The 25,952-nt window shown below is 37.0% G+C and overlaps 1 protein-coding gene across 1 annotated transcript in view; it reads right to left on the bottom strand.

Annotated features, from left to right (window-relative positions):
- Positions 1–25,952, bottom strand: part of ACER3 (alkaline ceramidase 3) — a 152,403-nt gene that overhangs the window by 20,710 nt on the left and 105,741 nt on the right. Inside the window, exon 7 of the mRNA XM_043481536.1 lies at positions 17,636–17,694. Coding sequence (XP_043337471.1) covers positions 17,636–17,694 — 59 coding nt within the window. The remainder of the gene's footprint in view (positions 1–17,635; positions 17,695–25,952) is intronic.

The raw sequence follows: 25,952 nt of genomic DNA, 5'->3' as shown, positions 1-25,952 counted from the left end.
CATCAGCACATGGTCCAAGCAAGCTAAGTACAGGTAAGATTCTGGGGACAGACTACTTGTATATTATCAGGTCAAGGGTGTGTAACACAGAAGACCCTCAACGTATCTGTATCTGGAGTCACACTCCTTCACTCTAGACTGGTTGCCTGTCTAGTGGACAGCCATTCTCTGAAAAACCCCTTCCCTTTGCCTTCACTTTGGGAATTGCCTTCACCTCTTTGTGTTGGATTTTCTATGTCTTGTTTCCTATGTCTTCCTCCTTTCTGGTTTTCTCATTTTGGTCAAACACATCCTTCCACAGGTTTCTGAGCACTAGTTTATGGTATGTAAGTGTTTTTTTTTCCTTTTTTTTGAGAACTTGAATGTATGAAAATGTATTCTGTCACCATATTTTATCAATAGTTTGGCTAGGTATTATCCTGTAACTGGCTTCCAGTTTTCCTTTGCAAGTCCAAAACCATTCTGATCCCTGATCCTTTGTATACATTGTATCTACTTTCTGACTCTCAGCTTGTAGAACTGTCCTTGTCTAGAGTTCTGAAACTGGCATGGGTCTATTTCCACCCACTGTGCTAAGCACACAGTAGGTTCTTTTAATCTATTAACTCTTATTTTTCAATTACAGGATATTTTCTTGAATTGTTTTGGCGATAATTCCCTCCCTTCCCTTTCCTCTACATAGTACCCCTTCCCTTTTTTATGCTGGTCCTGAAATCAGAACCCCTATTGAGTTCCTTCTATTCTCAATTTCTTTCCCACCATTCTGATGGCACCCAGGGACCACGGACTTGAGGAAACACTTGCTATTTGTCCACAGCAAATGGTGAGTGGGTCCAAGGGTCCTGAGGCCAAGAGGCCCCATGCTGTCCTGTTCACTCTGAACCATAACATAAGCTCAGTGTCTCTCCTGTGGTGGACGCTTGCTGGTGAATGGGTATGGGGGCTCAGGGACCATAAGACAATCACAATGTGTGTTCAGGAGAAAGAATTCCAAAGTCTTCTTTAACTGTATCTTTCAAAATATTCATTTCAGCTTTTTATTATATTTTTAATATCCATTTTTGGGGGATTCTCTGAATGTTCTTTTTTATAGCATTATACTCTTGATTCATAGATATACTATATTCCTAAGAATATTAATGAATTATAGTATTTGTTGTCATTTTGTTGGTTTTAAAGTTTCTTCATGTATAAGTTGTTTATAATAAGCTGATTTAAAAAAAAAAAGCTGATTTTTTTCTCCCTTATTTGTTTTGGCCTCTTTCATATTGAATGTATTCATCATACATCTGGCACTGTCTCCTCCTTCTTAAGAGTAAGTAACTAAAAAGGTGGTCCCAAGCAAGTATTCAGTTGTAGCCTTTAGATTAGTAACCTTTACTGTAGGGCTATTTTCCTGGGTCAGTTGTTAGGGAACCCTCAATACCAATAAGGCCTTTTAGGCTACTCATATACTCAATAAGAAGATTCTTTCAATATTCTGTCTAGACATTTTTGCAGTCAGCATTCATAAAGCACAAGGTCACCCAATTTACCTGATTTCAGTATGGCATTTGTATGCTCAACTGTGTCTGGCAAAACCCAATGTAGACACACTGTTTACCCTTTCCAGAGATTAAATCTGTAGACTTCTGCAGTTTTTTCATGGCGTGAAGTTGGGTGAGGGAACCTAAGCATATAACCATTTCTTAAAGCTTTTAATCAATGCCCTTTATTTTAGACCCCTCCTCCATCTCCTTCACCAAACTGTCTGTTGCTGCTAAGGCTTGATACTTGAGAAAATTCTCTGATGTAAACTGGAGGTTCTTGGCTTAGAATTTGGCTTTCTTGGGTTAGCTACAGCAATTAGCAGGAATCCATTTACTTTCTAGCTTCTAAAATTTTATTGAGTCTTCAACTTGTGGGTTTATGCTTTATAAATAAATTCTTTTGTTAGTTTTCATAGTGTTTCAGAAAGGAGCAAAATTAGATACCTACTGATCTTCAATACAGTAGTTTTTTTCCCCCATTAATTTCTTTTATCAGTATCATTCTTCATTTCTCTTTGGGTTTATTCTATAGATCTATTTTCTAATTACTCAAATACTTAGCTCATTATTCTTCAGACTCTCTGTTTCTAATGTAAATATTTAATGTAAAAATGTCCCTTTAAGAACCACTTTAGCTACATCTTATTTTGGTTTATTCTCATTTTGCTTACATCCTAAGTATTTCAATATTTTTATTATGATTTTTTTTACTCATTTACAAGTGTACTTATAAGTTTCCAAATATATGTGCTATTTTGACTAAATCTGTTTTAACTAATTGTCAGAGAACGTGCTATGCATGACACCAATTCTTTATAATCTGTTGATCTTTGCTTTAATGCTAGTTTGGGTAGATTTCATAATTACTCCATGAATAAAAAGATCATGCATTTTTTACTTGTTAAGTATATAAAATGATTTTGTAACGTACTCAAATTTTGCCTATTCCTATTTTTTGGTCTAAGCACTGGGCTAAAATATCTCATCATGGTAAAATGGTTACCTATTTCTCCTTTGTAATCCTGCCAATTTTTGTTTAAAAATTTCCATACAAGTTTAGAGTTGCCACTTTTTGGAATGTGGTAAATAGAACCTTTTAATAACAATGTAATGAACACATCTGTTGTGAATAATGCCTTAAATTTCTTTGTTGTTAAAATAGCTAGTCCAGGCTTCTTTTAGTCAATATTGGCATGGTATGTATTTTTTATACCCTTTTCTTTCAAAATTACTATGTATTTATGTTTTAACCATATTTCTTATGAATAGCAGATACCCGGATTTTTCCATTTTGGAACCTTTGTCTTTTAATTGTTTAGCTCTGTCCATTTATATTTACTGGGATTATTGATATATTTTAAATTATTTCTACCCCTTCACTTTCTGCTTTGTATTTTTCCTCACTTTTCTCTGCTTCCCTTTTTCCCCTTCTCATTTTCTTTGGATTCAGTTTTTATAATCCCATTTACTCCTTCATCTTTTTGTAACTGAAATTATGAAATCAATTATTGTTTTTCAGTTCAGTTCAGTTCAGTTGCTCAGTCGTGTCCGACTCTTTGCAACCCCATGAATTGCAGCACACCAGGCCTCCCTGTCCATCACCAACTCCCGGAGTTTACTCAAACTCATGTCCATCAAGTCGGTGATGCCATCCAGCCATCTCATTCTCTGCCGTCCCCTTCTCCTCCTGCCCCCAATCCGTCCCAGAATCAAGGTCTTTTCCAATGAGTCAACTCTTCGCATGAGGTGGCCAAAGTACTGGAGTTTCAGCTTCAGCATCAGTCCTTCCAATGAATACCCAGGACTGATCTCCTTTAGGATGGCCTGGCTGGATCGCCTTGCAGTCCAAGGGACTCTCAAGAGTCTTCTCCAACACCACAGTTCAAAAGCATCACTTTTTCAGCGCTCAGCTTTCTTCACAGTCCAGCTCTCACATCCATACATGGCCACTGGAAAAACCATAGCCTTGACTAGACGAACCTTTGTTAGCAAAGTTATGTCTCTGCTTTTTAATATGCTATCTAGGTTGGTCATAACTTTCCTTCCAAGGAGTAAGTGTCTTTTAATTTCATGGCTGCAATCACCATCTGCTTTTAGTAGTTACCAAAAAAGGACATGTAAAATCCAAAATTAATCACTGGCTATATCGTATCCTCAAATAAAGACCTTGGGAACTATGTAATTAAGAGTATTCTCCTGTATCTCACCTGTTATTTTAACATCATTTTAATTCCTTTTTAAAAATCTCTCAAACTAGATATCACTAAAGTCACAATATTTTGTTTAGATACTCCCACACATTTTTCACTTTTTCTTCTTCATTGTTCTTTCTTGTATCTCAACTCTTCCTTCTAATAAACATCTTTAAGAAGGTAAACTAGTAAAATTTCTTCCTTTCTATCTCAAAATGTTTTTATATTACCCTGGTTCTTGAAAGATATTTGGATATACGATTCTAACTTGATGGTTAATTTCTCTCAACTCTTTGAAGATAATAGTCTACCATGTGTATTGCTCTTGATAAGTCTACTGTAGACTACATGTTATTCTTTTATTGGTAATGTTTTCTATCTCTGGATTTTTTTAGGATCTTTGTCATTGCATTTCAGTATTTTTAGTATGCTTTTTAAAAACATGTGTCAATCAGGATTCAACTGCAGATAATATCTCTATCTAAAGCAGAAAATAAATTGTTTCAATTCCAAAAGAAACACTGAATAGATTTAGACACTCCAGAAATGACTTCTGAACACTACTACAGAATTATTTTGCCAAAGGAATTTTTTCTTTTCTTTTTCACATTTACAAACCTGGAGAACTGGAAAGCCTCTGGACCGTTTCATCCAGCATCACACCATCTTAGCTATAAATCACAGCTCAGGAAGTTGCTATCACACATTTGCTCCAGAGCTACAATGCACAGCCTAGATTCATATAAGAAAATGGATTCCTTACATATTACCACTTCTCCTCCCCGTTTAACTTGGTTCTGAATTCAAGTCTCATGTGAATACATGTGATTAGCAAAATCTAAATGTATTTGAAAACTTACCTACAAAGGAAATATGAAAAATATACATTTTAGCCTTTTAGCATCTACATTACAGGAAAGCTCACTTGATGGAGGCTGAAACAGTATTGAATGAACTAATCTATTACACCCGCTTTACCTGATAAAAACTTTCTTTTATTTATCTTGCTTGGGAATTATTGTTTTTGAAGCTGAGGAGTTATCTTTTAAGGATACTAGAAAATCCTCACCTATTATCTCTTTGAATATCTCTTCCTTCTCCATTTTTTCTATTCTCTCCCTTTGGAATTGCAGTTAGACATGTTACTTCTCTGTGATGCTTTCTGGCTTATTTCTTTAGATGTGTCTTTCCACTTAATTAGTTCACTCTTCAAAGGTCTAATTTACTTTAAACTTATCCACTGAGTTTTTTTATTTTGATAATTTTCTGGGGTTTTTTGAAATTAATTTTTATTGACATATATTTGATATACAATATTGTGTTAAGTTTCTACTGTACCGCAAAGTGAATCAGCTATATACATACATATGTCCCCTCTTTTTTGGATTTCTACCCCATTTAGGTCATCTCAGAGCACTGCGTAGTTTCCTGAGCCATACAGTAGGTTCTCATTAGTTGTCTACACAATAGTGTATATATGTCAATAGTATTTATATGGTCAATCCCCATCTTCCAATTCATCCCACCCCATCCTTGCCCTCTTTGTGTCTATATGTTTGTTCTCTAGGTCTGTGTTGCTTTCTGTTTTGCTATAAGATCATCTATACCATTTAAATGCTGCTGTGGTAAGTTACATGTGTTTTCTTTCTGCCTCAGACACTTGAGAGCTGGAACTGAAGAAGCTAGCAAGCCAGAAATACCACTAGGCACAATAAAAAAACAGACTGCTCTCTCTCCAAAGAAACAAGAAAAAAGCAATCTAGCATGATAGAAAGCTTACACAACAATCACTATTCTATAGCCATACACCACAGAAAAAACGATAGCCTCACCCTCCATTCATCCTCAAAGCCTGAATGGGAAGCCTAGACTTCATTCCTAAGCAGGCCCAAAGAAGGTACCCCAACCTCCTGCTATACTAATATCAAGCAGTGAGAGGCTGGAACTTTCCCCACTCAGAAGTAACAAGCTCTCCATTTCCTGCAGTGTCAGTGGAGACCATGTGGGGAGCCTGAACTTCCATCTTCATGTGGTAATAACCAGATGCTCTCTCTCCTCACTGTGGTGGTATCAGAGTAGACCTACTGTGGTGTCAGAATTTCTGCCAATGGCCAGAGGTAACAAGGTCATATCAACAACCTCAGATATGCAGATGATACCTCCCTTATGGCAGAAAGCGAAGAGCAACTTAAGAGCCTCTTGATGAAGGTAAAAGAGGAAAATGAAAGAGCTGGCTTAAAACTCAACATTCAAAAGACTAAGATCATGGCATCTGGTCCCATTACTTCATGGTAAACAGATGGGGAAAAAAATGGAAACTGTGGCAGATTTTATTTTCTTGGGCTCAAAAATCACTGTGGACTGTGACTGCAGACATGAAATTAAAAGACGCTTGTTCCTTGGAAGAAAAGCTATGACCAACCTAGATAGCATATTAAAAAGTAAAGACATCACTTTGCTAACAAAGGTCTATCTTAATTAAAGCTATCGTTTTTCCAGTAGTCATGTATGGATGTGAGAACTGGACCATAAAGAAAGCTGAACACCCAAGAATTGATGCTTTTGAACAGTGTGTTGGAGAAGACTCTATTTTGTTTTTTTTTTTTTAATTAATTTTTTTAATTTTGTTTTTTGATGCTGGGCTTTTTTTTTTCCCCATTTATTTTTATTAGTTGGAGGCTAATTACTTTACAATATTGTAGTGGTTTTTGCCATACATTGACATGAATCAGCCATATATTTACATGTGTTCCCCCTTCCTATCCCCCCTCCTGCCTCCCTCCCCATCTGATCCCTCTGGGTCTTCCCAGTGCACCAGCCCTGAGCACTTGTCTCATGCATCCAACCTGGGCTGGTGATCTGTTTCACCCTTGATAGTACACTTGTTTCAATGCTATTCTCTCAGAACATTCCACCCTTGCCTTCTCCCACAGAGTCCCAAAGTCTGTTCTATACATCTGTGTCTCTTTTTCTGTTTTGCATATAGGGTTATCATTACCATCTTTTAAAATTCCATATATATGCGTTAGTATATTGTATTGGTCTTTATCTTTCTGGCTTACTTCACACCTCCCAGAATATTGGAAATAAAAGCAAAAATAAACAAATGGGACCTAATTAAACTTAAAAGCTTTTGCACAACAAAGGAAACTAAGCAAGGTGAAAAGACAGCCCTCAGAATGGGAGAAAATAATAGCAAACGAAGCAACAGACAAAGGATTAATCTCAAAAATATACAAGCAACTCCTGCAGCTCAATTCCAGAAAAATAAATGACCCAATCAAAAAATGGGCCAAAGAACTAAACAGACATTTCTCCAAAGAGGACATACAGATGGCTAACACACACATGAGAAGACTCTTGAGAGTCCCTTGGACAGCAAGGAGATCAAACCAGTCAATCCTAAAGGAAATCAACATTCATTGGAAAGACTGATGCTGAAGCTACAATACTTTGGTCACCTGATGTAAAGAGCTGACTTATTGGAAAAGATCCTTATGCTAGGAAAGACTGAGGGCAGGAGGAGAAGGGGGCAACAGAGAATGAGATGGTATGGAGGGCATCACGAATCAATGGACATGAGTTTGAGCAAACTCCGTGAAATAATGAAGGACAGGGAAGCCTGGTGTGCTGCAGTCCATGGGGTTGCAAAGAGTTGGACATGACACGGCAACTTAACAATAACAACAATTAAATTGCGTCAGTAGTCAGAAATCTGTATGCAAATATGACATTGCTAGAATGTTTACCACACATTAAAATAAGAAATAACTGCAGTCTTACAGATTCTCATAGTGAATAGAAAAAGAAGAGACACTCTCCAACTGATCCATGAGGCAATTATAGTTTACTGTAAGATACAGAATATAGTTTCCTGTGCTATAAAGTAGGACCTTGTTGTTCATCCATTTTATATATAGTAGTTTATATCTGCTAATCCCAAACTTCTAATTTATCCCTCTGGCCCCTTATTTGGCAACCATATACTTGCTTTCTATGTTCGTGAGTCTGTTTCATTTTGTAAATAAGTCCTTTTTTATTTATGTCCTATTTTAGACTCCATATATAAGTAATACCATATATTTGTCTTTCTCTTCGTGACTTACTTCACTCAATGTGATAATCTCTAGGTCTATACATGTTGTGGCAAATGGCATTATTTCATTTTTTATATACTTTTTTAATATTCCTCTCTGTGTATACATATATATACAGTGGAATATTATATATGTGTATATATATATCACATCTTTATCCATTCATCTGTTGAGGGACGTTCAGGTAGCTTTCATGCCTTGGCTACTGTAAACACTGTTGCCATGAAAATCAAGGGGCATGTAGCTTTTGGAATTAAGAGTCTTCTCTAGATATATGCCCAGACGTGGGATTGCTGGATCCTAGGATAACTCAATTTTTAGTTTTTTAAGGAACCTCCATACTGTTTTCCATAGTGGGTGTACCAATTTACATTCCTACCAACAGTGTGAGAGGGTTCTCTTTTCTCCAAATCTTCTCCGGAATTTATAATTTCTAGACTTTCTAATGATGGCCATTCTGTCAGATGTGAGGTGAAATACCTCATTGTAAGTTTTGATCTGTGCTTCTCTAACAATTAGCAATATTGAGCATCTTTTCATATCTTACTGGCCACCTGGATGTCTTCTTTAGAGAAATAACTATTTAGGTCCTCTGCTCATGTTCTGAATGGGTTGTTTGTTTTTTGTTATTTAGATGTATAAGCTGCTTGTATATTTTAGAAATTAAGCCTGTTGGTTGCACTGTTTGCAAATATTTTCTCCTAGTCCACAGGTTGTATTTTCACTTTGTTTATGGTTTCCTTTGCTGTGTAAAAGCTTATAAGTTTGATTAGGTCCCATTTATTTATCTTTATTTGTATTGACCTGAAAGATTGACCTAAGAAAATATTGGCATGATTTATGTCAGAGAATGCTTTGCCTGTGTTGTTTTCTGGGTGTTTCATGGTGTCATGTCTTATAAAGCCATGTCTATAACCCATTTTGAGTTTATTTTTGGGTATGGTGTGAGAAGCATTCTAACTTCACTGATTTACATGTGGGTGTCCAGCTTTCCTAGCATCACTTGCTAAAGGGACTATCTTTTCTCCATTGTGTATGCTTGCCTCATTTCTCAAAGATTAATTGATCATAGGTGTATGGGCTTATTTCTCAGCTTTCTCTTCTGTTCTATTGATCCATAGGTCTGTTGTGGGCCAACGTCATGCTGCTTTGACTACTGTACCTTTGTAGTATTGTCTAAAGTCTAAAAGGGCTATGCCTCCAGCTCTGTTTCCTCAGAACTGCTCTAGCAATTCTGGGTCTTTTATCTTTCCACATAAATTTCAGGATTATTTGTTCTAGTTCTGTGGAAATTATCATGGGTAGTTTGATAGGAATCACATTAAATTTGTAGATTGCTTTGGGTAGTAGGGCCATTTTAACAATATTAATTCTTCCAAACTGAGAGCATGAGATGTCATTCCATTTCTTTGAATCATCTTAAGTTCTTTTTAACTACATTTTATAGTTCTCAGCATATAATGTCTCTAACCCTCTTCATCAGGTTGATTCCTAAGTATTTGATTTTTCAACGTGCTTTTAAAAGAGACTGCTATTTTACTTTCCCTTTCTAATAATTCATTGTTAGTGTAAGGAAATGCAACAGATTTACGTATGTTAGTCTTGTAGCCTGCTACTATATCTTGTTTAATTTGTTTATCAGTTTGAGTAGATTTTGTGTGAAGTCTTTAGCTTTTCTATGTATAATATCAACCCTGAATCTTCATCAGAAAGACTGATGCTGAAGCTGAAGCTCCAATGCTTTGGCCACCTGATGCAAAGAGCCAACTCATAGGAAAAGACCCAGATGCTGGAAAAGACAGAAGGCAGGAGAAGGGGATGATAGAGGATGAGATGGTTGACTGGCATTACCAACTCAATCGACTTGAGTTTGAGCAAGCTCCGGGAGATGGTGAAGGACAGGGAAGCCTGGCAAGCTCCATGGGGTTGCAAGGAGTCAGACATGACTGAGCAACTGAACAACAATATATAACATCAATCATCTGCATATAATTACAGTTTAACCTCTTCTGTTCCAATTTGGATACCTTTATTTCTTTTTTCCCATCTGATTGCTGTGGTGAGGACTTCCAATACTATGTTGAACAGAAGTGGTGCGAATGGGCAACCTTGTCTTGTTCCAGATTTTAACAGGAAAGCTTTCAGCTTTTCACCACTGAGTATTACACTGGTTGTACATCTGTCATAAATAACTTTTATTCTGTTCAGGTATGTTCCCGCTATACCCACTTTAGTGAGAAATTTTATCATGAATGGATGTTGAATTTTATCAAACGCTTCTTCTGCATTTATTAAGATGATTTCTGTCTTTTGATGTGGTATATCACATTGATTGATTTGCCTACTATATTGAACCATCCTTGTAACCTGGGATGACTCCAGTTTTATAATGGTATCTGATCTATTTTAGGTTCTGTTAGATTTGGTTTAATATTTTGTTCAGGATTTCTGTGTTGCTGTTCATCAGTGATGTTGGCCTATAATTTTCTTTTTTGGTAGTGTCCTTGTCTGATTTTGGTATCAGGGTGGTGGTGGCTTCAAAGACTGACTTTAGGCATCTTCTTTCTTCTTCACTCTTTTGAAAGACTTTGAGAAGTACTAGAACAAATTTGTCTTTGTATGCTTGGTCCTAGAATTCCCTAGTGAAGCCATTCAGTCCTGAATTTCTGTTTGCAAGGAGGTATATATTTGTTGTTTTACAGATTCTATTTCACTTTGAGTAGTAAGTCTGTTCAATTTATCTATTCCTTCTTGATTCAGTTTTAGTGGGTTGCATGTTTTTAGGAATTTATCCATTTCTTCTAGGTTGTTCAATTTGCTGGCATATAACATTCATAGTATGCTCCTATGTTTTTTGTATTTCTGTGGTGATATGAGATATAATTTCTCCTTTTTAACTTCTTATTTTGTTTATTTGGGAATTTCTTCTTTTCAGTGAACTGGCTAGAGGTTTGTCAATTGTGTTTATCCTTTCAAAAAAACAGCTTGTGGTTTTATAGATTTTTTCTATTTTTTTTAATCTCCATTTTATTTATTTCCTCTCTCATCTTTACTAGGTTTTACTGACTTTTTTCTATTGTTTTTTAATCTCTCCTCTCTCATCTTTACTATTTCCTTCCTTCACTAACTTTAGGTTTCTTCTCTATCTAACTCTTTTAAATGATAGGTTAGGCTGTTTGAGATTTTTCTTTTCTTTTTCTTTTTTTTTTTTGAAGGCCTATATTGCTATAAACTTCTCTCTTAGGACTGCTTTTGCTGCATCCCATTTTTAATTTTGAATGGTTGTGTTTTCACTGACATTGGTCTCAAGGTATTTTTAAATTTCCTCTTCAAGTTGACCTACTGGTTTTTTTAGCAACATGTTCCTTAGTAACTTTTTTTCCCCTTGTTTCTCTTTCTATGGCTGATTTCTAGTTTCATGTCCCCGAGATCAGAAAAAATGCATGACGTAATTTCTATCCTCTTAAATTTGGTGAGACTTGTTCTGTGTCCTAGTATGTGGTCTATCCTAGATCATGTTCCATGTGCACTTGAAAAGAATGTGTATCCTGGGTTTTGTTTTTATGTAATGTCACCATATCAAGATGTATGAAAATTTAAAAAACCAATTAAGTCTAACTTCTCTATTGTGCCATTTAGGATCTCTATTGCCTTACTGAGTTTTTGTCTGAAAGATATGCCTACTGATGTCAGTGGGGTGTTAAAGTCTCCTACTGTTATTGTATTCTCATCAATCTCTCCCTTTTTGTCTGTTAGTATTCGGGTTCTTCTATAGTAGAGGCATAAAAGTATAAAATCCTCTTCCCTTTTGATCCTTTTAACATTAGTGTCCTTCCTTATCTTTCTTTCTAGCCTTTGATTTAAAGTTTATTTTGCTGATATGAGTATTGCAATTCTCACTTTCTTGTCATTTCCGAGTGCATATTTTTTTCATTCTCTCACTTTTCAATCTATGTGTGTCCTTCTCTCTAAAAAGGATCTCTTGTAGGCAACATATATATTGTAGGCTCTTGTTTCTTCATCCAATCTGCCACTTTATATATTTGGAGTCTTTAGTCCATTGACATTTAAGGTAATTATTGATATGTATGTATTTATTGCCATTTAAAACCTTGCTTCCCAGTAGATTTTGTATTTCTTTTTTATTCCTTTTTTTCCCTTTTCCTTTTGTAGTTTGATAACTTTCTTTTGTATTATGCTTGAGTTCTTTTTGTTGTTTGTGTATCAATTATGTTTTTTTATTTGTGGTTTTTCAAGTATATTTTTCAAGTATATTTTCAAGTATATTCTGTTTTTCAAGTATATTAATCCATTAATGTATCTACTTGCCTGAGACTGGTACTCATATGGGCTTAAAAAAAAAAAAAAATCCTACGTTTTCTTACTCCCCTCTCCCACATTTTATGATTTTGATGTTGTCTCTAACATCTTCATGTTTATCCTTTTGCTGTTCATTGCAGTTACCACTACTCTCACAAAGTTTTGTTTTGTTTTTAAACTTTGTACTGCCTTATTTAAGTGATTTTCCAATCGTGATTTTCTCTTTCCTATAGATTCTTGCTTCTTTTCTATGTATGTATATATTTAATTACACCATGCTGCATGGTTTGTGGGATCTTAGTCCCACAACTAGGAATTGAAGTTGGGACCGGCCCTGCAAGTGTTGAGTCCTAACCACTGGACTGCTAGGGAATTCCCCTATTTCTTTTCTATTTACAGACAACCTTTCAACATTTCTTTTAGGTTAGGTTTAGTACTACTATATTCCTTTAGGTTTTGTTTGATAAATTCTTTATCCTTCTATTCTGAATGATAATCTTGGTGTGTAGAGTATCCCAAACTACAGGCTTTTCATTTTCAGAACTTTGAATATATATTGCCACTCCCTTCTGACCCGGAATGTTTCTGTAAAGAAATCAGCTGAGAGCCTTATGGGGATTCCCTTATAACTAACTCTTTGTTTTTCTCTAGCTGCCTTTAAAAACCTCATTATCTTTAATCTTCACCGTTTTAATTATAACATGTCTTGGTGTAGGTTTGTTTGGGTTCTCTTTGTCTGGGCTTCCTGTGCCTGGCTATCTGTTTCCTTCTTGAAGTTTGGGAAGTTTTCAGGCATAATTTCTTCAACTATAATTTCAACCCTCTTTCCTTTTTCTTCTTCTAGGATCCCTATAATACACAGACTGGCTCACTTTATATTATCCAAAAGGTCTCATATATTGATTTTTTTTTTTTTTTTAGTCTTTCTGTCTGCTGTATTGATTGGGTAATTTCCATTATTCTATCTTCCAGATCATTTATTTGATCTTCTGCATTATTTAGTTTGCTCTTCACTGCCTTCAGCTTGGCTTTCATCTTCAGCAAATGAGTTTTCTAGTTTTAACTGATTCCCCTTAATAGTTTCTAGTTCCATGTTACAGTGATGTACATTTCTGTTGATAGCCTTTCTTAATTCCTTCAGTATTTTTACTACCTCCTTTTTGAACTTGGGATCTAGTAGACAGGAGAGGTCTGTTTTATTGTTCTTTCAGGGGACTTCTCTCGTTCTTTTAATTGGCAGTGTTTCCTCTGCTTCTTTTTACCTCTATTTCTCTATGAATTTAGGAGGAGCAGTTATCTACTGTGGTCTTTAAGGGCTGTTTTTATGTGGGAACATTCCTGTGGAGGGACTTCCCTGATAGCTCAGTTGGTAAAGAATCCACCCGCAATGCAGGAGACTGGTTTGATTCCTGGGTTGGGAAGATCCACTGAAGAAGGGATAGGCTACTCACTCCAGTATTCTTGGGCTTCCCTTGTGGCTCAGCTGGTAAAGAATCCACCTGCAATGCAGGATACCTGGGTTCAAACCCTGGGTTGGGAAGATCCCCTGGAGAAGGGAAAGACTACCCACTCCCATATTCTGGCTTGGAGAATTCCATGGACTGTATAGCCCATGGGGTCACAAAGAGTCAGACACAACTGAGCAACTTTCACATTCCTGTGGAGCCTGTATGAGACTAATATTTTTGGTGCAAAGTTTTTTTAGTATGGATGCCTGCCATGTCTTTCCTCAGTATGTGCTGGCTCTTATTCCTTTCTTAGGGGTTGGTGCTGTGGTGACCAGAGCCTGCACTGTATGTTGACTGGGGCCTCCTCTCTACTCTGTGGCTATCACGGCCCTGTCAGGGGCAGGATCTGCTCCCCAGTTGCTGGAGTAGAAACCCCCAGATCCAATTCAAAACTCAGTGTGGGGTACATGGAACTGGCATGCTTCTGCTGGGAGAGGAACCACTGAGTATTCCTCCACAGGAGCTGTCCACCAGAATGTGAGCTCTGTGGTGTCATCTGCCACCCATTGTGTGGGCTCACAAAGTACTCCATTGTTGGCACTACCCTCAGCCCCGCCTCAGTCATGGGAATGCAGGCAATCAGTATGAATGTCCCTCAGCTGCCGTGCTCAAAAGCCATTAGCCAAGATCTGCCAAAGTCAGGCACTGGGACTTGCTGTAACACTCCCCTGGAACTGCCATGGGAACTATGGAATCAGTGTAGACCCTGGCCCACCTCTGCATTTACATGCCCACAAAGCCAACAGCTACTAAATCTGGACCCACTCCAGGCTCAGGAGCACAAGTAATCCACTGAGATGTCCAACAGGCACTGAACTTACAAAGGCACCAGTGTTGTAAATCCATCAGTCACAAAGCTGCAAGCCCAGATTTCAGCCCTGCCTCAGTGTATGGCCAATTGCCAGGGCTTGCAAGCTCCCAGAGCTCATAGAGGGGGAGTTGTGCCTGCAGTGAGCAAAGAGGAAAATAAGTTTTCTATGGCAGGGCCCCTCCCTTCTGTTTGTGTGTGCACTAACAATGGGGCTTCTATGGTGGACGTGGGCTCCATCTTGTACACACCCCCAGTTGTGGCCTGGGCCACACTCCAGCTTCTTTAGGCTATCTCTGTATAGCCAACCCCAGTCCAGTCCTCTCCCCAGGTTTGTCTGCTGAAGCCCAAATTTCAGCACTCAGCCCCTGCATGTAACAGCAGATGCATGACTCAGGCTAGGGAGTGCAGTATTGTGGTCAGATCTTCTGTACTGGTCTCTGTTTTGCCTGCCACAAGCCAATTGCTGTACGCTCCTTTGACATTCCGATGCTCCCTTTCTGTCCTGACTGATCTCCCAACTGATGAAGGGCATTCCCAGGATGAGGGAATCTTTCCTGTTTCATAGTTCCCTCCCAGGGTGCAGGTCAAAGCCCAATTCTGTATTTTTTTTCCTTTTGTTTTATGCAGTTACATGGTGAACTTTCTTGCAGCTTTGGTTGTATGAGCTCTTTTGCAGTGTTCAGTAGTAATTATAAGAACTGTTCTGTGAGACGTATCTGTGGGAGGAGGTGAGCTCCATGTCCTTCTATTCTGCCATCTTGATCTCTCTGGTAATATTATTAATATGCTGTGTTTATATGTAATAAATGTTTGGACAGCAAGATTTAAAAATACAATACCATTGTTAAAAAAAAAAAAATCACAACTCCAAAATGCTAATGGAATAAATCAAAGATTATCCAAATAAATGAAGAGACACATAAGACACATAGTGTTTACAGATTGGAAGACTCAACATAGTAAAGATATCAATTCTTCATAAATTGATATGATGGTTTAATGCAATATGCAATTCCTATCAAAATCCCAATAAGATTTTAAATATAGACATTATTATTCTAAAACTTATATGTAAAGGCAAAGAAATCCAAATAGCAAAAACAATTTTGAAAGAAAAGTGAGAGGGATCAATCTGTATGATTTGAAGAGTTATTCTACAGGTACGGTAATCAATAGAGTGTAGAATTGGTAGAAGAATAGACACCAAAATCAGTAGAATAGAATTTTAAAACTCAGAAATACATCCACATAAACATATTCAAATGATTTTTGAGAAAGGTGCAAAAGCAATTCATTGAAGAAATAGCCATTTCAACCAGTGGTCCTGGAGTAGTTGGATATCTAAAGGCTAAAAAATGGACCTCAATCTAATCCTTACCCTTATATAAAAATTAACTCAAAATAAATATAAACTTACATGTAAAATGTAAAACTATACAAAACTTTTAGTAAAAAAACTAGGGAAAACCTAGGGTTAGGCATAGAGTCAGTCCTTAGACTGGACACCCAAGTGTGATATATAAAAGGAAAATTGATAAACTGACTTCATAAAAATTAAAAACTTTTGCTCTGTGAAAGACCACGTGAAGAGCATGGAAAGACTAAGTACAAATTGTGAGAAAATGTGAGCCACATATTTGAGGAAGGATTAGTATCTACAATATACAAAGAATGCTCAAAACTCAACTGGAAAAAAAGAGAAACAATCTCATTAGAAAATAGACAAAGACATGAACAGACATTTCACCAAAAAGGATATATAGATGGCAAGTAGGCACATGAAAATATGTTCAACATCAATACCCATTAGGGAAATGAGAATTAAAATCACAATAAGATATCAGTACATATCTATAAGAATGGCTAAAATTAAAAATAGTGACAATACCAAACATTGGCAAGGATACAGAGAAAATGGGTCACATATACAGTGCTGGTGGGAATGCAAAACAGAACAGCCACTCTGGAAAACAGTCTGGCAGGTTTAAAAAGAATTAAATATATAACTATCATACAATCAAGTAAATGCATTCTGGGCATTTATTCCAGAGAAATGAAAATTTATCTGCAAACAAATTTTCATAGCAGACTTAGTTGTAACAGTGAAACTAGAAATAAAAAACTATAAATTCAGATGTCATTCAACAGGTGAATGATTAATCTGTGGTACACCCATATCATGAAATATTATCTACAACAAAAGGGGTGAACTACTGATATATTCAATCACTTGTATCAATCTCTAGTGAATTTTGCTGAATACAAAAGGTCAATCCCACTGGTTGTATATACTGTATGATTCCATTTATATAACACTCTTAAAATGAAAAAATTAGAGAAACAAAGGGCAGATTAGTGGTTGCTAGGGGTTAAGGATAGGTAGTGAGGGGATGGGGTAGGAGCAAAAGTGTGTGTGGCTACAGAAAGACAACAGAGGGTGATAGAATTGTTCTGTATCTTGACTCTGTCAATGTCAAATCCTGTTATGATATTGTAGACTAGTTTTGCAAGACATTATCACTTGAGGAAATTGGTAAAGAGTACAGATGATCTCTATTTTATTTCTTACAAATGCATGTGTTTCTACAATTATCTCAAAATAGAAAGTTTAAATAAAAGAGGAAAAAAAAAAAAGGAACAAACCCATAAATCATATACTACTTATTTACTGAGCAATTGCTATATGGCCAGGCCCTATGTCAGGTACTCACATGAAATACTTATTTCATTTTTCACAAACTCTATAAAGTTTATGCCTACTTCCTAAATGATCTTTCTGGAACACTGTTTCTCTGTGACACAGACAGCCTTTCTTGAGACATATTCTGCAAAAAGGGTTTCTTAGTTAAGTAGGTTGAGAAACATAAAAACAATTATTTTCCTTTCTACTGTAGGAGTTTTCAAGACCTTTAATATCCTCATGTACATTATGAATACTCAAAAGGAGGCCATCATACACAGCTTTCCTCAAATTTCTTTAATTTTAAAAGTCTTGCTTTCACAAGATGCCTATTAACAACTTGCTTAAAGAATTAGTATTCCTTGCAATATACCATAATAAATGTTTGGTTATAAGTTTTCTATCAATATCCCTTCTGGAGTTGGATTTTATGAGTTATTTCAATTTAGGCTATAGATTTACCACCTAAGTATACTCTTGATGATCCAAACTACTTACCATGTAACAATATAAATAGATCGAACCACTAAAGTGAAGACCAACATTCCATACATGACCTGAAGAAGAAAAGAAAAATGAAGTTCGTAAGATCATTATTCTTTGGCAATGGAAGTATATTTTGCCTACAAAAATAGCCCTCCCAGTTAAATGTAAACATTTATAATCTTTCATTACATGTTAAAGAACATATATATTAATATAATTAAATAATTAAGAGTCATATTAACCTGTGAGGAAAGATCTTGCTTGTGAATAACCAATATCAGAAGTCCCACATAAACTTGAGTTCTGAATGGTTACAAGAAATTTTAAATACCTGCTGAAACTTGAACAAATGGTGTATTTCTGCCTCATACTCCCCAGATATCCCTCCCTTTTTGTTAGGTTCACTTTTAGCAAATGATTCTACTTCCTATCTTATATATCTGAACTTTTTAAAACTCTCCTCCTAAGTGTTTCTGCATCCTCTCCCTGTATTCTTTCTCCCATTCCTAGTTTTCAAAGAAACAGATGCCCATTTCTTCTTGACTGAGGTTAGTCCACTCCCCTGCGTTCTTTATTCTATATGTTCCCACATCTTCTCAGACTTGGCTCCAACAACTAACCTCTTTCTCTTCTATACTGAGCACTGGATAGGTATTTTGGAAACCTGAAACTAGTGGGAAAATTTAACTTTTAAAAGTGTGAATTATTAAATACAAGAAAACTTCATAGAATATAAAGGTATAACATAACAAATATTTATAAAGCCAATAGCTGGGTACCATCCAGGTCAAGACATATGTTGTCTCTTCCCAGTCTAACTCTCTCCCCTACTCCTTAGAGAAAACCCCTCTGACATTTTTTATAAACAGTTTCCTGCTTTTCCTTACATATTTATTAAATTAAACTGGTTTCCTAAATATGCACTCCTAAATACTAGGTTTTTAAATTTTTAATTTTAATTTACAATAGAATAATATTACATACATTTGTTTTTGTCTTTTAAGATCCAGTTATGTTACATGTTGTCATGGTTCAATCACTTTTGATGTTACATAAATAAATATCACAACTTATTTACCCATTGCTGTGCTGATGGACATTTTTGGTTTATTTCTAGTTTTCAATGCTACGAACATTCTTATTCACACATTCTACTGCACACATACAAAAACTTCTCCAGAGTATGTACCTAGGGATGTAGTTGCTGGATCAGAGGGCATATTATTATCAAAATTACTATAAGTGTCAAACTGTTTTCCATTGATTCAATTCAATTCCAATTTATAGGATTTCTTTGATCCATGTTATTTAAAATTATATTACTTAAATTCTAATATAATTGCTTTATAGTCAGAAATTATATTCTGATTACAGTCATCTGAAATTTGTTAAGACTTACTGTATGAGCAAGTATATGGTCAATTTCTGTAAATGTGGACCATAAAGTGTTTCTGCAATTGTTGGGTGCAATATTTTACATTTGCTCTATAGGTCAAAATTTTTAATCATATCGTTTGTCTTCTGTATCTTCTATAAGGTACTGATAATTGTGCACTAAAGTCACCTAAGATTATAGACTTCTCTAGTTTTTCTCCTAGTTTAGTCCATTTTTCATTATATATTTTGAGGTATTATATATATTAAAGGTACATACAAATTTTAAATTATAATTTTCCAAATTGAACACTTTTAATACTACAAAGTAATCCTTTTCTATCAACAGAAATATTTTCCCCTCTTAAAGCCTGTTTTGTCTGATATTATAACTATACCATATTTTCTTTTGCTTAGCATTTGCATGATTGATATTTTTCCGCTTTCACTTTCAATGTTTCTATTTTGAACTCTCTTTAAGGCCGTGCTATGATTCTTGCCTACTAGTTGTGTTCTACTACATAGAATCCAACCATATCTATTGAGCATTGCACTAGTCCCTGGGGAGATAATGGTATGAGTAAAGGGTTAATATACAGCCTGGAATGGTGAGAATGACCTCAAGTCTCGCAGCCTTGAAAACAACAGGTAAAATAAATGAGGAGTGTTGTGTCTGCTTTTGTTGTTGTCAAGAGCCGCACACATTGCAGACTTGGGGCCTACATGAGAACAGTATAAAAGATGCCCATCATAAAGAATGGTGGGGGGAGAAAAGAAAGAAAAAAGGGGCTGTTGCTTCTACACATTACAGTGACTTCCACTACTCTTGGCTTTCAAACCTGGCAGATGTATACACATATGTGAATGAGAGGGCAAAATGTGTATCTTATACACAATATATGTGTATAAGGATAGCTCTGAATTTCTTGATAAGATGAAAATGCTCTACTTGTTGTATCCTCTACCATGTATTTTACAATAAAAATAAATAAACACAGTATTAGATTAAAGTCTATTAGAGACTGATTCCTGGGCTTCCCTGATAGCTCAGTAGGTAAAGAATCTGCCTGCAATGCAGGAGACCTCAGTTCATTCTTGGGTCAGGAAGATCTTCTGGAGAAGGGATAGGCTACCTACTCCAGTGTTCTTGGGCTTTCCTTGTGGCTCAGTTGGTAAAGAATCCACCTGCAATGTGGGAGATCTGGGTTCAATCCCTGGGTTGGGAAGATCCCCTGGAGAAGGGAAAGGCTACCCATTCCAGTATTTTGGCCTGGAGAATTCCATGGACTGTATATGGACTTGCAAAGAGTCGGACACGAAACTGAGCAAATTTCACTTCACTTCACTGATTGCCCACCTGAATCAGTAATTGTAGCTATGTTGCGATAACAGTGAATAGAAAAGTCATGATCCCTGCAATTACAACCTAGTGAGGAGAGGGATAAGTAACCATGCAGTTAAAATGCAGTATTTTAACTCTGTGACAGGGCCTGAACAGAGTATTTTGTAAGCACACAGGAAGGCCACCTAATCTAAACTTATGCAGATCAAAGAGACTTCCATGGACTAGGGATGTAATGTATAACATGAGATGTAATTAACACTGCTATATGTTATATATAAAAGTTGATAAGAGTAAATTCTAAGAGTTCTCATCACAAGGAAAAATGATTTTAATTTCATTAATATACTGTATCTCAATGAGATGATGGATGTTCACTAAACCTACTGTGGCAATCATTTCATGATGTATATAAGTCTAATCATTATGTTATACACTTTAAAATTATACAGTGCTGTATGTAATTTATGTCTCAATAAAGCTGAAAGAAAAAAAGACTTTGGAGGATATGTTTAATTTCATAACAGAAGCATTAGTAGGATAAGAATTACTAGTAATAAAAAACATTATTAAAAGAAGGTGGAAGAGAGTAACTGGCATAGCTTACATTGTGGGGACTAGAAAAAAGTAATGCTGTCTAGGACATACTTATTGGAGAGAAGAGCAAGGAAAATGAAGTTAGAAGGTAAGCAGAGATCAAATCTGCTTTACAAGTCATGTTAAGGAGTTGGGACTTTATGTAAAGAACTATGCAAAGTCAATAAAAGTTTCAGCAGTAGCTCAATATGATCACTCATGTATTAGAAAGATGTCCCTGTCATGTTAGACAGAGAATGAATTAGGAGGCGAGATTAATGGAAAACTGACCACTGACAAGATACTGTAGTGACCTAGGTGAGACACGGTGCCTGAATTAGGGTAGTATCAATGGGAAAGGAGAAAAATGGATAGATTAGGGAGATATTTAGGGCTTAGAACAACTTTAAGGTATGGTATAAATTGTTTAAGGCTTATCAAAATTACTAAAAGTGTCCAACTGACTGATAATCAATTTGATATGGGAGTAAGTAAAAGTTGGGAACATCTATGATGGCCTGGTTTATGACTTGGGCAGTTGACTGCATAGTTAAACTGTTTATTGGGTTAAAGAATAATACGAAAACAAAGACAAGGGATGAAAATGTTTATTTTATTTCTGTGTATGTTCAGACTTTGAGGTGTCAGTTAGATAGCCAAGTGGAGATCTGTAACAGGAGTTGGATATTTGGGTCTAATCTTAGAAGAAAAAACTGAGCTTAATTAACAGATTTACAAATCATCAGCACAGAGAAATCAAAAGAAATGGATTATTCAGAGAGCATGTTAAACATATCTAATGGTGGATAACAACCTATACACTGGAAGTACAATGGGGATTTTCCAAATAAATTTTCTTTTCTTCACAAACATCTCTACCCTATACATATTTTTTTAATTTATTTATTTTAATTGGAGGCTAATTACTTTACAATATTATAGTGGTTTTTGCCATACACTGACATGAATCAGCAATGGGTGTACATGTGTTCCCCACTCTGAACCCCCCCTCCGACTTCCCTCCCCATCCCATCCCTCAGGGTCATCCCAGTGCACCAGCCCTGAGCACCCTGTCTCATGCATCAAACCTGGACTGGCGATCTATTCGACATATGATAATATACATGATTCAATGCTTTTCTCTCAGATCATCCCACCCTCGCCCTCTCCCACAGAGTCCAAAAGTCTGTTCTTTACCTCTGTGTCTCTTTTGCTGTCTCGCATATAGGGTCATTGCTACCATCTTTCTAAATTCCATATATATGTGTTAATATACTGTATTGCTGTTTTTCTTTCTGACTTACTTCACTCTGTATAATAGGCTCCAGTTTCATCCACCTCATTAGAACTGATTCAAATGCATTCTTTTTAATAGCTGAGTAATATTCCATTGTGTATATGTACCACAGCTTTCTTATCCATTCATCTGCTGACGGACATCTAGGTTGTGTCCATGGCCTGGCTATCCTATATATCCTACATATTTTTATTCTCCCCTAGGAACCTGAGGCAGACCCCATAGTGGCCTACTCAGTATCTACTCCTGCCTCTGTCTTTATAAAAGACTGATTTTATTAGGATGGTAATATGTCCAGCTATAAAAGCTTGATTTCCTAGGCTTTCTTGGAGCTAGAAGTATACACATAACCTTTTTTCTATGAATATTCAAAGACTGTTGTTGTTCAGTTACTAAGTCATGTCTGACTCTTTGCAACCCCATGACCTGCAGCACGCCAGGCTTCCCTATCCACTTATTTCCCAGAGTTTGCTCAAACTCATGTCCATTGAGTCAGGGATGCCATCCAACCATCTTAACCTCTGTTACCCCATTCTCCTCTTGCCCTCAATTTTCCCCAGCATCAGGGTCTTTTCCAATGAGTTGGCTCTTTGCATCAGGTGGCCAAAGTACTGGAGCTTCACCTCCAGCCACAGTCCTTCCAATGAATATTCTGGGTTGATTTCCTTTAGGATTGACTGCCTTGATCTCCTTGCTGTCCAAAGGACTCTCAAGAGTCTTGTAAGATTATTCATTTTTAAATAAAAAAATAACAGAATGTACTTTTCCATTCTCTACAACTTTTCATTTAAAAATATTTCTATAAGGAATTTTCATATCTCTCCATATTTAATAATTTTTTCAATCTCAAAACTTAATTTTCTCGCTGCTAAAGCATCATTGAAATATACCGTGTGTAAGCTGAGACCTGGTACTTATGTACCAGGTCTTATCCCTAAGAAGCCTAGGAAAAAAGCATGCTGTGATTTTGTTTATCAGTTAAAAAGAAAGATTTCTTGAGCAAGGCAGAAAATCAATTTTTTCTTCTGTGATTTGGCATTAAGATGCCTATGTGGAAAGATTTGAAGACAGATGAAACAGAGAGGTAAAAGAGGGCAAATTAAATAGACTGAGGCTATAGCGTGGGAGCTTAAAAACTGTGAGGTGAAGTGACATGAAGTGAAGTTGCTCAGTCGTGTCCAACTCTTTGTGACCCTGTGGACTGTAGCCTACCAGGCTCCTCTGTCCATGGGATTTTCCAAGCAAGAGTACTGAAGTGAGTTGCCATTTACTTCTCCAGAGGATCTTTCCGACTCAGGGATTGAACCTGGGTCCCCACAATGCAGGCAGATGCTATACAGTCTGAGCCACCAGGGAAGTAAAAAACTGTAGATATACAATAATTATTTTGATAATGAGGGAGACTGACATTCAGTATTTCTTCAGAGCTAACATTCTCCATGACTTATTCATTATGGTCTATTCTGTGGATCAAGTAAAAACATGGAGGGGAGTTCCAAATAACTGGCCACTTTATTTTCTACCAAGTACTTACTGAATGAGAATTCTGAGTGACTCAGCAGTAAAGAAACTGCCTGGGATGCAAGAGACACAGGTTTTACTCCTGGGTCAGGAAGATCTCCTAGAGAAGGAACTGGCAACCCACTACAGTATTCTTGCCTGGGAAATCCCATGGACAGAGGAGCCTGGTGAGCTACAGTCCACAGGGTCACAAAAAAGTCAGACACAACAGAGTGACTAAACAACCACGAATTATTGAACACAGACTGTGTGACAGACATTGGACTAGGCATTCGTCATTCAAAGATGAAAAGATACCCTATTTCTGACCTCAAATAACTCAGTCTAATAGAGGAGAGACATATGTAACCACATATCTAGCACTTGGATCTGGTTTCTAAATTCCATTCTCCAATAAAAGAAACCAAGGCTCCATGGAGATCAGGCCTGGGGCAGGGAAAGAACAAGGTGAGTCAAGAACATCTTGTTGTGCCAAAAAGTAAAACATACTCAAAGATTAACAGGAACAGGTCAAAAGGATACAGACACCAGCCTGAAAGTGCTACACTGGCGAAATCTGAGACAATTTGTATACCAAAAGATATCATGATAGTTCAATTCAGTTCAGTCACTCAGTCGTGTTGACTCTTTGTGACCCCATGGACTGCAGCACGCCAGGCTTCCCTGTCCATCACCAACTCCCGGAGCTGACTCAAACTCATGTCTATCGGGTCAGTGATATCATCCAACCATCTTATCCTCTGTCGTCCCCTTCTCCTCCCATCTTCAATCTTCCCCAGCATCAGGGTCTTTTCCAATGAGTCAGTTCTTCACATCAGGTGGCCAAAGTATTAGAGCTTCAGCTTCAGCATCAGTCCTTCCTGTAAATATTCAGGACTGACTTACTTCAGGATGGACTGGTTGGATCTCTTTGCAGTCCAAGGGACTCTCAAGAGTCTTCTCCAACAACACAGTTCAAAAGCATCAATTCTTCAGCACTTAGCTTTCTTGATAGTCTAACTCTCACATCCATACATGACTACTGGAAAAACCACAGCTTTGACTAGACGGACCTTGTCTCTGCTTTTTAATAGGCTGTCTAGGCTGGTCAGAGCTTTTCTTCCAAGGAGCAAGTGTCTTTTAATTTCATGGCTGCAGTCACAATCTGCAGTGATTTTGGAGCCCCCCAAAATAAAGTCTGCCACTGTTTCCATTGTTTCCCCATCTATTTGCCATGGAGTGATGGGACTGGATGACATGATCTGTGTTTTCTGAATGTTAAGTTCTTAGCCAACCTTTTCACTCTCCTCTTTTACTTACATCAAGAAGCTCTTTAGTTCTTCTTAAGTTTCTGCCATAAAGGTGGTGTCATCTGCGTATCTGAGGTTATTGATATTTCTCCCGGAAATCTTGATTCCAGCTTGTGTTTCATCTAGTCTGGCATTTCTCATGATGTACTCTGTATATAAGTTAAATAAGCAGGGTGACAATATACAGCCTAGACATACTCCTTTCCCAATTTGGAACCAGTCTACTGTTCCATGTCCAGTTCTAACTGTTGCTTCCTGACCTGCTTACAGATTTCTCAGGAGGCAGGTCAGGTAGTCTGGTATTCCCATCCCTTTCAGAATTTTCCACAGTTTGTGGTGATCCACACAGTCAAAGGCTTTGGCATAGTCAATAAAGCAGAACTAGATGTTTTTCTGGAACTCTCTTGCTTTTTTGATGATCCGGCAGATGTTGGCAATTTGGTCTCTGGTTCCTCTGCCCTTTCTAAATCCAGCTTGAACATCTGGAAGTTCACAGTTCACATACTGTTGAAGCCTGGATTGGAGAATTTTGAGCATTGCTTTGCTAGTGTGTGAGAAGAGTGCAATTGTGCAGTAGTTTGAACATTCTTTGGCATTGCCGTTCTTTGGGATTGGAATGAAAACTGCCCTTTTCCAGTCCTGTGGCCACTGTTGAGTTTTCCAAATTTGCTGGCATACTGACTGCAGCACTTTCACAGCATCATCTTTCAGGATTTGAAATAGCTCAACTGGAATTCCATCACCTCCACTAGCTTTGTTCGTAGTGATGCTTCCTAAGGCCCACTTGACTTCACATTCTAGGATGGCTGGCTCTAGGTGAGTGATCACACCACTGTGATTATTTGGGTTGTGAAGACCTTTTTTCTATAGGTCTTCTGTGTATCCTTCCCACCTTTTCTTTATATCAAAGAAATCATGACATACCAAAAA

This window comes from Cervus canadensis, chromosome 11, assembly GCF_019320065.1.
Source record: "Cervus canadensis isolate Bull #8, Minnesota chromosome 11, ASM1932006v1, whole genome shotgun sequence".
Taxonomy (NCBI): domain Eukaryota; kingdom Metazoa; phylum Chordata; class Mammalia; order Artiodactyla; family Cervidae; genus Cervus; species Cervus canadensis.
Note: the sequence above shows the minus strand (reverse complement) of the source record. Positions and strands in the feature narration are given on the sequence as shown.